This window comes from Geospiza fortis, unplaced genomic scaffold (genome assembly GCF_000277835.1).
Source record: "Geospiza fortis unplaced genomic scaffold, GeoFor_1.0 scaffold333, whole genome shotgun sequence".
NCBI classification, from domain to species: Eukaryota; Metazoa; Chordata; class Aves; order Passeriformes; family Thraupidae; genus Geospiza; species Geospiza fortis.
The window spans coordinates 3,679,217-3,692,608 of record NW_005054347.1 but is presented as its reverse complement, the minus strand read 5'-3'; the positions used below and the strand labels follow the sequence as shown (position 1 = coordinate 3,692,608).

The 13,392-nt window shown below is 44.0% G+C and overlaps 1 protein-coding gene across 1 annotated transcript in view; it reads left to right on the top strand.

The window, feature by feature from the left end:
* LOC102039817 (phosphatidylinositol 3-kinase regulatory subunit gamma) overlaps window positions 1–11,397 on the top strand; it is a 32,542-nt gene extending 21,145 nt beyond the window's left edge. Inside the window, exons 6-10 of the mRNA XM_005423137.3 lie at window positions 196–338; window positions 1,428–1,604; window positions 2,060–2,134; window positions 2,451–2,621; window positions 4,055–11,397. Coding sequence (XP_005423194.1) covers window positions 196–338; window positions 1,428–1,604; window positions 2,060–2,134; window positions 2,451–2,621; window positions 4,055–4,256 — 768 coding nt within the window. The 3' untranslated portion in view covers window positions 4,257–11,397. The remainder of the gene's footprint in view (window positions 1–195; window positions 339–1,427; window positions 1,605–2,059; window positions 2,135–2,450; window positions 2,622–4,054) is intronic.
* The last annotated feature ends 1,995 nt before the right edge of the window (window positions 11,398–13,392 follow it).

Here is a 13,392-nt window from a genome sequence, read left to right as displayed (position 1 = left end):
CTTACAGGGAGCAAGTCTGCCTGGTTCTTTCCTGACCCTACTCAGACATTTGACTGAATTTAAAGCTGATTAATCCTATTTTAACTAAGTGGGGGGAAAAAGTATCATCTTCTCAGTCAGTTTAGGGAACGTAATCGAGTCTTGCATTGTCATCTGTATTATGAACAAATGATCAAGGACTCTTTCCTCACACAGGAAATTCAGATGAAGAGAACTGCAATCGAAGCATTTAATGAAACAATTAAGATATTTGAGGAGCAGTGCCACTCACAAGAGCGATACAGCAAAGAATACATCGAGCGATTCCGCAGGGAGGGCAACGACAAAGAAATTGAGCGGTGAGCTCTCAGGTTCTGTTTGCTTACCTGGAAACACTGGTGTCCACACTGACACTGCCATTACAGCATCATATAAATCATATAAGCCACTTTGTAAGCTCAGTGTTTTCTGAGACCTTCCCTCAAGGTATCTCAGCCTTCAGTAAAGCTCTCTTCTCTCAAAGAATTGCAGGGCTGGGAAATCTCTGGATTATCCTCTCTTAACTTCAGTAAATCAAGATACTGGGATGAGGACCAGGAAAGAACGGGAAATAATGATTTAATTTGCTTATCCCATTTCTATTTGGATTTGCTCAGAATATAATTCAGAGAACTCTGTACTTGCAGACTGTGAAATGTACATAAATCTGGTAAATCTCATTGTCCATAGCTGGTTTTGGTTGCTTTCAGAGAAGATCACTGTTTAGTAGCTATCATCTAACAAATTCAGTTGAGTGCATTGTTTGAAACTGCCTTTCCAAGAGGGTATTAGCAGAAAAAGGTGGATCTGGGCCTCTGAAGAAAGGCCAGGTATAATGCCTCACTTGACATAGTGCTTTATGAACCATACTAAGGAGGTTTTTTGGACCAGAAACAGTTACCTGTAATACTTTCACTATGCACTTGGGGTGCTTCATTCTGAGTAAAGACAATTAAGAAGCAAAGGATGTAATTTTCCTGAGTCACACAAAACCTGCAAACTAATCTTGAATGAAGAGACAGGCAGCATTACTTCCTTGTAGGTCTTGATAGTAATTGAAGTTTGCATTTGAAATCTTGCTATTGCTGATGCCTGTGGTGGGCTCTCATAATTGATACAACAAAAACTGAATCTGACAGTGAGGGAAGAATCTGTTCTAGCTTACCTTCCTACAGAGAATTTCTTCCTGCATCTCTGCCAGAAGGAAATAAATTAAGGTAAACTGAAGGTTGCAAGCCCTCTGACAAGAAGTCTTTCCTGTCACTCATACAGTAATTTTCATGTAAGGATGAGATGGTCAAAGGGAGGAGTTGCTGTTATGGTAGTTCTGTGATACTCTTCTGTAAGTGCTACCAGTAGGTTCAGTCCTTCTGGGCTGGTTTGACCTCTTCTCTCATACTCTTTTGCAGGATAATGATGAACTACGAAAAATTAAAATCACGCCTGGGTGAGATCCATGACAGTAAAATGCGCCTGGAACAAGACTTGAAGAAACAAGCTCTGGACAACAGGGAGACTGATAAGAAAATGAACAGCATCAAGCCTGACCTAATTCAGCTCCGCAAAATCAGAGATCAGTATCTTGTGTAAGTAAGCCTGACCCATACCTCAGAATAGTGTCTCTGATGAATCTGATTAATGGCTGTTTCCATCAGGATAATGAGAGTTTAATTTTCTTTTCATAACCAAAGTTCTGTTGATGTTAAGGTGCTACAGTCTGGCAGGGGATGTCTGAGAGCTGGTTGGCCTCTTCATGACTTCGTTATTTAAAGAGCCAGCCACAACTAGGTGCACAATCCTGTAAATAAAGAATTTAAGAAAAATTAGTTATAAACAAAACCTGTGGTTGCTAATACAACAGATGGTAGTACGTTTCTTCTGTTATGTTGCTTATACCCACACTTGATTTCACCACTGTTATCCAGCTCCTAATGTCCCTGGGCTGGACACAGACTGTTTCTCCTGTGTCTGAGCTTCAGCTTGCTCACTAAGAAAACCCATACATGTGCTCTAATGTATTAATGTTCTCTTCTTCTGGCAGATGGCTCAATCACAAGGGGGTGAGACAGAAGCGAATAAATGACTGGCTGGGGATCAAAAATGAAAATATTGATGAGTAAGTGTCACTATACATATGATTTTATTGAGAAGTGTTCCATTATCCAGTAAGTGTTTTCTCTTGTGGGGCTGGTAACAAAAACTACCAGTTTCTCAATAAAGGACTGGAGTCATGTGATGTCATGTGAGGCAGCAACTCTGCTGAAACATGTAGGATTAAAATTAAGATCTAAGTGGAAGTCTTTAATATATGTTCTTAGGAGCCCAACCTCCCAATTTGGGCAATTCTGGTATTTCTTTGTATGATTTCTGTGAAAATAACTCTGCTTGTTAACTCCTTTACTGATCACTGGTTAACAAATGTATCCTCTCAGCACGTACTTTGTGAATGAAGAAGATGAAAACCTGCCACATCATGATGAGAAAACTTGGTTTGTTGGGGATCTTAACCGTGTCCAAGCAGAAGACCTGCTCTGTGGGAAACCTGACGGAGCATTTTTAATTCGCGAGAGTAGCAAGAAAGGATGTTATGCTTGTTCTGTGGTGTAAGTCTGTTTTCCTTTTTTGTTCCAACTACTCAATTCATAAATCTCTACCAAAGCTCTTTATTTTGGAGAACAAAAGCCAGGCCTAGCTTAGGCCTACCCATTGGAATGTGTTGCATGTTTGCAGGAAGACGGGAATGGTAAAAGCTTTGTAACAAAAATGTGCTTTGAATGTGCAATAACTGTAGTCCTGCAGCCTCTGCACTTCCCACAGTAGTTAGTACAAAATTCTGAAGTATCCCAACTTGAAGCTCTGTAGTAAAGGCCTAAGTTAGGACCTAATTCTCCCATATTCTTCCCTGCTAAGGGACACGTGGGAGGAAGTAAAGCAGGGCTGTAAAAGTGTGGCATCCTCCATTCTCATTTTCAGACATGCCTAACTCTAGATCTTTTTCTTGTATGTGTAAGGTAATGGTGATGCTTCAGAGGATTATTTGTGAGCAGTAGCTTTGATGACATTCACACAGCCTTGCATTGATTTCTTGTATTTCACTTCATTTTATGCTGGTGTAATGAAGGTCAGAAATACTCCAACTCCATTATCTAAAAATCTTTCAAGCTTGTCCTAGAGTCCAAAATGGCTTTCACTGATTTATTTCACATGAGGTTAATTGCTTCTGAGCACAAATCTGAGAAATGAATATATGAAGGTTTAGCACCTCAAGGTAACTGAAGACTGTAATATCTGCTGTGTTCCATGTTCTGTTCATTGCGGTCACTCAAGTGTTGGGTTCATCAGATGCTTTTGTTTAGTTGGGATCATGCTACAGGCTCAAAAAGGGGTGGCACAAAGTAACCTGTTCCTACATGTGACTGGGATTGTAACAGGCTCCCTTACAGGGATTACATAATACCTGATCTTTCTGGCAGATAAATTTTTCTAGCTGCTTTGGAATTGCTGTGCTCCGGTAGCTGCTTTGCCAAGTTAGAGACTCGGTCGCTATGGCTCCAGATAATGAATCAGCTTGAACCTGTCCCATGCTTAACATTAAAAAATGCACATGGAAGGTTAGCCCCTGTGTTTCATGGAATACTTTGCAGGTCCTGATAATTTGTGGGTTTCGGTTTCTTTGCTTAGTGGAAAGGTTTCTAGGTGAGTTGAGCACAAAGTCATTGCTGACTTTGGGTGCTTATCTTCCTGGTTCAGTTATTGACTTTTTTCCTAAGGACCATTTGGACAACAATGCAGTAGGGAATTGTACTGCTGGGATGGAGGAGCCCTCTTATGTGGATTATTATGCAAGAGTGTTTAATCACATGCCCTGAAGCCAAGTTTCTTCACAGACTATATTAATCTTCTCCACTTGCATCTACTGGGTCTTCCATTATGTAATCCAGTGACTGGCGGAGATGCTGCATTAGTTAATTGTTAATAGACTGTCACTTTGGGTTTGTCCTTTTATGTTAAACTCTCCTCTTTCCTTTCCTTACAGAGCTGATGGAGAGGTGAAACACTGTGTGATCTACAGCACTCCAAGAGGTTATGGGTTTGCAGAACCGTACAACCTGTACAGCACACTTAAGGATTTGGTTCTTCATTACCAGCAGACATCCCTTGTCCAACACAATGATTCCCTAAATGTCAGGCTTGCCTATCCTGTCTACGCACAGATGCCCCCCTCTCTCTGCAGGTAAATTTTGGGGAGGAGGAAAGCGTTGGCTTATCTTGGATTCTTTTCTACGATTTTTATTAGAACTCGGAGGGCATTCTTTCTCCTTAGACTGCTTGTTTTGCACAAGAAGTGATTCTGTGAATGTGAATCAAAAAGAGGCCTAGCAGCAACAAGACGACAACTTGGGTGTAGGTGTCCTGGTGCTACCTTAAAAGCTCAGCTGTGCTTTTACACCGATACTTTTGTTTCCTTATGAGGGGAATAAACTCAACGCAACGCATATGAAAATACTGGAAGCAGAGCATCATTTCATGGAGATGATTTTTTGCCAGGCACCTTCAATGGAACTTCTAATTGGATTTTGTTTTCTCTTGTTCTAGTAGACACAATTTGAAGCCTCTACCCGAGGCACTGGTAATGTCTTTCAGTCTTAAACTCCCAACAAACTAGGGGGAAACTCTGCCACAGCAATTCTTCTCTGCTAATTTTAGCAGCTTCACTGCGATTCAGCCGGACTTCCAAAAGAGGGCTTGTCTTGAGGTAGCGTGGAATTTGGTGAGAGAAGACCAAAGGAATTATGGGAAAGCTTCAGGTTTTCATTTAAATGGAAAAATGCTTGTAAAAGGAAAGTTGCTTTATTTTTTTGCCAACAGTAACGAAGTTTTGGTTTCAATGGCACTACAGGTCTTCGCTTAAAGGAAACATAACCAAACTGAACATGCCAAAACTTTGTTCGTTGCTAGATCGAGCACTTACAGGGGAGGTTGCATTAGCATCCGCACATACTTTCTGCACCAAAACTTGAAACAAATAAAAGGAAAAGCTAAACATTGTCTGGCTTCAAAACACTAAATTTGTCTGATCTGATGTAATTGCTCACTCTCCTCTTTCTTCACCCCCTCTCCCTCCTGTTCGTCAGCTTGGGATTCTGTTTCCAGAGTTTTAATGATACTGTGCTTCAGAATGTAAACCAGAATGAAGCTTGCACTGACCTGCTGCAGGTCTCTTGCTGAACAGTGACAGACTCTTGTAACACTTGATTTTGGTACAGAAGAGGTCAGTGTAATCAAATGCTCCTGGATGGCTTATTGTACCCAATTCTTTGGTGGGGTATAGTTACTCCCAGTTGTAAGTGAATATGCTAATCCTAGATCTCCTCTGATTTGTTCTCTCTGAGCTGGGTTCTGAACTCTCACACCACTGCAGCCAAGCAAGATTTTACTCTGGTATAATCTAAATTCCCTTGTAGTTATTTTAGACATGATGCAAAACACAGGAAGGGATGAGAGCCGTACTCCTCAGTTACTGGATGTCTGGTACCATCCTTTGGCAAGGGCTGCTGTCAAATACTGGAGCGGGTAGTCCTGGGCTTCATCAACTACAGCAATCATCAAATAAATCCCCTCCCTGGAAAGTGTACAAAGCAGCTTATTTCCATTCCTTAAGCTTCTAAAATGAAAAAGAGCTAAGTTTGGCAAACTGAACCACTTGGCATCAAAGCACAACTGGCAAAGTAATTGTTCAGCGTGCAACCTTGAAAGTTACTTTTGTTCCCATTACTGGAAGCGTTTCCCTTGCAATGCACCCATTGTGCAGGACAGGAAGCAGACAGTCATGCAGGTCTGAGAATGCTGGAGACCCGTTTCTGACCCTGGGGCTGATTTCCTGTTCCAATGGCTTTTTTCTGTAATGCCTGGGCAGTAGTGCCAGGCTTGTTGATGTATATTGTTTACACTAGAAGTATTATTTCACTGAATGTCTTGAATTCGCAAGTAGGGAAGTGACAAGGCTGGAGCACTGACAGCCATTGCAGGAAGGGTAGTCTGATTGCCTGGCATGCCATGACATTTTTTATTTTGCACTAATGACCCTGACACATCGCAGATACTTCCTAATTGGCCAGAGTGCAATCTTCAGGCAAGAAATTCTGTAGGTGCCACTTTTCTCATCTAAATTATACCCTACAAGGCTTAACCAAATCTCAAAACTGTGTGAGAGAAGAATAAAATTCACACAAGCTGCTATGTCAAAATGAACCACATCTGTTTGTGTGTCCCTTCTACTTCCCCAGGAAAAAAGGAAAAATGAGACATAGCCTTTGCTGTTAGTGGAAATCTTGAATGGTTTCCTCAGTGGTTTGTGGACATGGAATTTTTTCTTGGCTAATTTGCAGTTCTAATCTGGTAGCTGTACAGCTGCCATTCTCACACCTCTCAGGCATCTAGCATTCCCTTGATGCTGGGCTGAGACCAAATGTTCAATGAAAGAAATCAGTTCAAAGGCACAAAGGACAGCCAGGTGCCTCATGCCTGCAGAAGAACCTGTGTGAGAGGAGTGTCTGATTTTTCCCTGCCCTTGTGATCTCTCTGCACTCTCTTACTGGCGGTGTTAACATTTGAGGCTGATGAGACCCATATTTCTGATCCCTGCTTTTGTAACAGAGGTAACCTTGCCAAAGTGTTTCACATCTGCCCCAATTTCAGGTCTGCCCCAATTTCAGGTAGGGCTCAGATTTGTTTTAAACAGGCACAGATCTACTTCCAGGCTCATAAATCCTGGCACACCCTCACAGTCCTGACAGCAGCAGGATAGCAGAGCAGGGCTGTCTGAAGTCTCCCTGTAGTGGAATCTGATTGATCCTGTGAGGTCTGGTCCAGGCTCCAGCCCTGGCTCTGCCAAGGTAAATACAGTGTAATTCCATTAGCATCTGTGAAGGTAGCTTGGCTTTATCGTGGTGTGAGTGAGTTGGGACTCTTGGCCCTTCGCTTCCGAGCTCTTTTTGCTGATCACAGGTGATGTATTTGCTGTGAATGATGGAGTCAGGGCCAATAAGCCATCCTAAAGTGTTCTTTGAAGTTCTGGTTTTGCCCAAACTTTCAGAGCAGGGCTATGGGCAGACCAAGCCTGCATTCCCTGTACTGGCTCCATTATTCTGAGAGTCTCCTGAGGCTGTTTTGCCACTGTCTCTCCCTGTGTGGTTTAGGCACCTGAAGTCTCTCTCAGCTGCTGTCACAGTTCCCCATTGACTTGCACATGCTATTGCACAGATTCTTTCTGCAACTATTTTGCACTCATAGAGAAAATGAAAATTGTTATAAAACCAACTGACACGTGTAGCTGGTGTGATCTGTGGGGCAAGGGCTTGGTCCTGCACCTCTCACTGTGCTTGGCCTAATTCTGTTTGCTCAGTAGCATTAGACCTGTGAGAGATCCCACAGCTTCCAGGAGCTGCTCTACACTTGCATGAATGAGAAATCAGAAATGGGCCTGTGAGGTGCAGGATTACACCCCAGGATGAAAAGCAGCTGTTAAGCCTGAAACAAATACAGGAAATGTGAACAAAGAGGCAAAACAAAGAAACTCAAGTTCTTTTAAAACAGTAAGATGTGAGAAGGTTTTAATTTTAAGAGTCAGAACATCAGGAGGAAAGGGGGAAGTAGCCTCACTGTCGTAGCAGCCATCTGGTACCAGGCTGCACTTAAAGGAACATTGATCTCACTGACCCATGTTGTATTAAATATATATGTAGAGTTGAATAAATAACTTTTGCACAGTGTTAAATGGGGGAGGGGGGAGGGAATGTTGAAACTCGAATATGCACAGTTTCTTCTAATCTGTTTTGAAGTATATTTGCAGGGAATTAGGGGTGTTTCAGTATTTTGTGTTGGTATGGATGGAAATCAGGTCTGCTTCCACAGTTGCCATTGGCCCCATTGTATCAGCCATGAGTGCCATGTTTCTGAAGTTAGTAAGTTATAAATCTTTTCCCATAAGTTTGTTTGTTAATCACAAGTAATCTGAGCATGGGAAGAACCAACCTAGAAACGAGAAGGATATCCCAACAGATGCTTCACTAGTGTGTGAAGCAGTAATGTGCAATTGCTCACCTTCTGATACTGGAGTGCTCTAGTTTTGGGGGTTTTTATTTCATTCTCATCAGCAGTGAAGTGAGTTGCTGCTTTGCACCATTGGTAGTTGCAATATAGAGTTGTATCCAGTATAGCCCTTTGTCTTCTGCCAAAAATAAAATGCTCTTTCCACACTCATCTCTCTTGAGGTGACAGATGTTCAAGAAGTTTTCCATTTAATGTGATGGGCCTGATTCTTTTCTCGCTGACAGTAGTGTTAGCAAGACTTCCACAACCAAAAGCCATTCCCAGGAAAAAACTTGCATTTAATCACAGCTGAATTCTCATCACAGCAGGACAAACATCAAAGTTTTTCCCTCGCAAAGCCAGGCAACTGTGATGGGACTGTGGAAATGAATGTTGACACTTAGTGCTGTTTTGGGGAGGACAGGAGAAGGATGAGGCCTTGGTTGTCCCAAATCCTGGGCTCTCTGCAGGCTTAGGTGGCACCATGTCTGTAACTGAACGCTGTGGCTGTTTAAAGCAGCAGAATTGCTATAGGAGTGTCACACTTTAAGTTTGGAAAAGCCCCTTACTTGGTACTTGAACAATCTCGCTTCTGTTTTTGAATGTCTGTTTATTTTTTTATTTTTTGTTACACTAACAGGGAATAAAAATCTGAAATGTTAGTGAGTCTTGTATGCTTGCTGCATTGTGCAGACATGAAACAGGTACTGCTTGTGGATCAGGAGGGGTAAGAGACAGACAGGTTCAAAATGCAGTTTTACAAAGCACTATGATGGGTTTGGGGTTGTTTTGTTTAGACCATGTTTAAAATCAAGTTTCCTTAGGTGTAGTTTCCTTATGGTTGATTTGCAATCTCTGCTTTTGCAATAGCAGAATCAAAATAACATTCCCAAAGAACAAAAATGCTGTGAGGGGAGGGGGTCAGGCTTGCTCAAATTCAGCATTCAAAGCAAATAGCTGTAGTGGAGAGGAAGAATCAGCACCCTAAAGCATCCCTCTGGTTGTAGTTTGAAGCAGGAGACAGACCATGAACCAGAAACCTCTGCCTGGAACCATGAAATAAGAGGAGATGCCAGAGCAGACCCTTCCCTTTGGAATAACCAGTTGTAATCTCCTTAAATGCACATGCAGGAGAGGTTTAGAGAATTGGTACAAGTCCTTGAGGAGCTGCTGCCCTTTCTGTATGGGAAGGGAACTTGCACTGCTGATCCCCTTGTTTCCCTTGGCACTGGGAGAAGGGAAGGACCAGCCCAAAGAAGCGCTGGCCTGTTCCTCAGGAGGCTGGGCCAGTTCAGCCCTGCGTGAGCAGCAGCTTTGGACGGGGTTACGTGAAGTTTGGCCAACATTTTTGTGAATCTTGCATTCTGTGGGCAGAAATACTTTCCACCAAATGGGGGGGAGAAAAAAAATCTCTCTTGAAATCTTTTCAGTTCCTTCCTGTTTGTTCAAAGGGGCAGATTGAGAGCTTTAGCTTGTTAACTGTTTAGATGATGACAGTGCTTGAAGTGCTGGTCTTTGGGGCTGGCTCCATACAATTAATGCAGAATTTGCATTTTTAAAATTGCTATTGGCATAGACTCACCTTATTTTATTACTAGACTCACCATTTGTTCTAAAGTTTGCCTTTAAAAAATGTAATATGAGCTTCAGAGGCAAGGAAAAAAAAAAAGTGAGACGGGCCCTTTTTGGTAGGAAAAACCCACTTCGTTGATCAACCTGTATTAGAGAAAGCAGCTTTAATTTGATGCCCCCTCCACCACCTTCCCTTGGGATTGCTTCTGTGAGACTGGCATTGGCAATGAGGGGAGGGACATTCCCCGTGTCCAGCAGCGCTGCTGCCAGGCACTCTCCAAGTGCTTGTAGCAAGAGGCTCGGGATCGTTTGGAGAAAGTTCCTGCATCCAAAGACAAAAGAAAAGGTCTCTAAGGGTGACTGACACCCCCCAGCAGGGCTTGTAGGATGCTGGGGCCAGCCCCGAGCCGCCCCCAGGTCACTGTTGGCTGCAGGGGGGGGGGCTCACCTTCAGTCAGCTGGGTCAGGGTTTGAATCTGTTTTGTTTTTGTGAGTGACTTCTACATCCAGCAAAGATCTGTTTGATGAAAACCTGTTAATTTTGTATATCTGGCTGTTTATTGCACCATGGGATTGTAATGGTCTGCATCATCCGTGTGTGTGTGTGCGCGTGCGTGTGTGTGTATATGTACTGTATGTATATAGATATATGTAAAATATATTCACGTACACATTTATATGCATTAGCTGTAAGTGGCACTGCCCCTTAAAAATAAAACAAAACTCACTGTTAGCACATTCTGCCACGTGTTTAGGCAGAATCGGGTTGGGTTTTTGTCAAACGAAAAGGAGTTTATTGTATTCATCTTGCATATGTGCTTCTGAAATGCTGAACTCTGGATTTCCTCGGGGGGGTTGCTACTATATTTGTAAACAGAGTTGGTTTGGGGTGTTATTTACTCTGGGACAAAGCATTCAACCGTGTCCCAAGCAAAGGCTTAGCAAAAGAAACCCCTCTTGCTCTCCTGTGAGATGCAGTGATTGTTTGCACGTTCCAGTGGCCCCTCAGTGCCCCCTGTCCAGAGCTGATGTGCAATGGGTGGTGTTGGTGCGTGTCCCTTTGTGAGTGGACTCTTTGTACAAGGTGTGGTTCAATGTAAAGCATGAGTGGGTGTTTGATCTTGTGTCGAGGGCTGAAATAACAGCACACTCCTTTGTACAACCTTTGCATCAATGTTTCTGCTTTTCTTTGACTTCTTTTTTTCTTTAAGGGAAACTGCATCTGTTAAGAACCTGCTTCTCCAGAAGCTATTGAATTATTTTGTTTTCCAGATGAATTCCAGCATGTAACTTTGGTACTCTTGTTTGTTATTTGTGTAAAATCTGTTCTTCTGTCGTTTATGGTGTAGTCGGGGAGGGGGGTGGGGGGAAGAAAAGAAATAAAAAAGGAATTCATGTAGTTTAACTTTTAAAGAAAAGAAACAAACTGCTTCATAAGGAAACCAAGTGTATGTTAGTGTTTTCTGACAAGTCATCCTGTAGTTTCTAGCTCAGTAATGCAACACTGTACTTGTCACCGGGTGTGTTACAATTTTGCTGTACTTTCTTTTACTAGATGGTTGGGCTTTTAAATCCCAGACACTAAGCATCCTGGGCCTACTTGCTCTAGATCAAAAAAAAATGCAATAAAAAAAATTGCAATAAAGCACATTGACATGTAATGTTTTAGAAGGATGTACTGACAGCTGTTTCTAATAAATTCCGAACTGCAGCGTGGTTGGGCTGCCTTGGTGTAGCTGTGTCTGTCTCCCAGCCAAGGCCATGGGCATCATCTTTAACAGAAGCTTAAAAAAAAAAAAAGACTTGCAGAGGTCTGATTTCCTCTAGGCTGGAGAGAAAGCCCCTCCTGGGGCTGGGAGGAGGGAGGAATACACGTAGCACACGCGCACTCCTTAATGGAGCCTTCCCTGTGCTCCTTTCACGGCACCTTCCGAGGGAGCAGGAGCCATCAGCAGTGTTCTGCATGGCTCACTGCCTCCTCTGCCAGCAGGGAAAACCACGTTTGGTGATGCCACTGTTGCTGCTGGGGGGAGACGAGGGCATGCACCACTTGAGCAGACTTAGGAAAGACATGGCTCGGCTGCATCCACTCACCTGGATTTTGCAGGAGTTTGGGAAATCACTCTTTGCTTTCCCAAATCCTTCATGAGCACCAGGCATTGGAACCACTGAAAAATTGGTGAGTTTGGGGGTGGTGTTGCTGATCCTCTTTCATTACAAACACAAGTGATGGCAGGAGGACAGACCTGGGGGGATGTAGTGCCCCTTATACTTGGCAGTTAGATGGGATGACACCCGAGCATCCTCAGAAATTCAGGGACAGTGGCTGTGGCTGTGTGTGGCTCTGTGTTTTTGCAGCCCCATGAGTCGACCTTTTTGCAGACTAACGAGCAACATTTTTCCAACCTCCTGAGTCAACCATTTTTTAAAAAAATGCTGCATCAGCATTTTTCACAGGGCCGTGTAAGCCTTTTCAGCTGCTGAGTCAGCATTCCCTCCATCACCCGCACCAGAGGCCCCTCCACCAGCAGGCAGGGAGCACCCACCTGGGCAGGAAAGCCCCTGATCATGGTGCAGGAGAGCTGGGAGCACCCACATGGTGGGTTGATGGGCTCACTCAGTCATCTGTCATTATACTCAACAGGGAGCTCACCCCATGTTGCCGCACCTCAGGGTCTTCCCTGCTGTCCTGCCCGCAGCACTGGAGGGATGCAGCCCCTTGGAAACATCACCTGGAACAGCAGCAGCCACGTGGTATCCATGAGCCATGGGCTCTGTGAGCCAGTGTTCACTGCATTGGCACCCCCAGGCAAGAGGAGAGCAATGGGGAAACAGCAAGGAGCTGAGAGGACTCAACAAGGTGCTCCAGGGGCCTGGCTCTTTTTTATTATTATTTAATTTATTTCTTTTTAATAAGGGCTAATGAGGTAGAGTTGCAGGAAAGATGTAAGTCCCTAATTGGCGAATGGTTTTTCAGGGCTTTGCCAGGCTGCTCGCTGTGTTATGAAAACATCACAGCCAGAGCCGGCGTAGGAAATTTCCAAGCGGCCCTGCTGACTGGATGGAAAGAAAAACACCTCCCAGCTCAGATGTCTTCTCAGAGAAAGGGCAGATCCCGAGGATTTTTCCATCCTCAGCAGTTCCACAGAGCTTCCTGCAAGCCCCCTGGGTTCCCCCCACTCACACACAGGACCCTTCCCAGGGGCAGGCAATGGCTTGGCACCCCCAGGTGTGGCACCACAGGGCAGGGATGCAGGATGGATGGATGGACACAAGTCCCCAGGCTGCTTTTACGAGATTTCTCTTCCCCCCCCATGAAGGAACCCCCTGTAGTGGGAGATTCATGTGAAGAACTTGCCCATGGGGAAAAAAATGTGTCAGGAAAATCCCAAACACCTCCAAAAGCCCATCCTCCCCCAGCCATAATGCCTTGAGGTAAGGGATCAGGGTTTGGTTTGAAACCTGGGGCTTGTTGCAGCAACCAAGCTGCTCCACTTTTCCTCCTTGGTTTCATCTCTCAAAACAGACTTATTTTAGTCTAATAGTTTAGTTTAACAAACACTGTGTTGCTGGGCAGCAGGAGCAACACAACCACAGCCATGGCTCCAAGTACCACAGTCATCAGTAAAGGGCAGGGTGAGTGTGCTGCACAGCACCTTGAGCAGCCCAAAATCCATGAGGGATGTGATTGCTTGTGCCCTCCATCCCAGT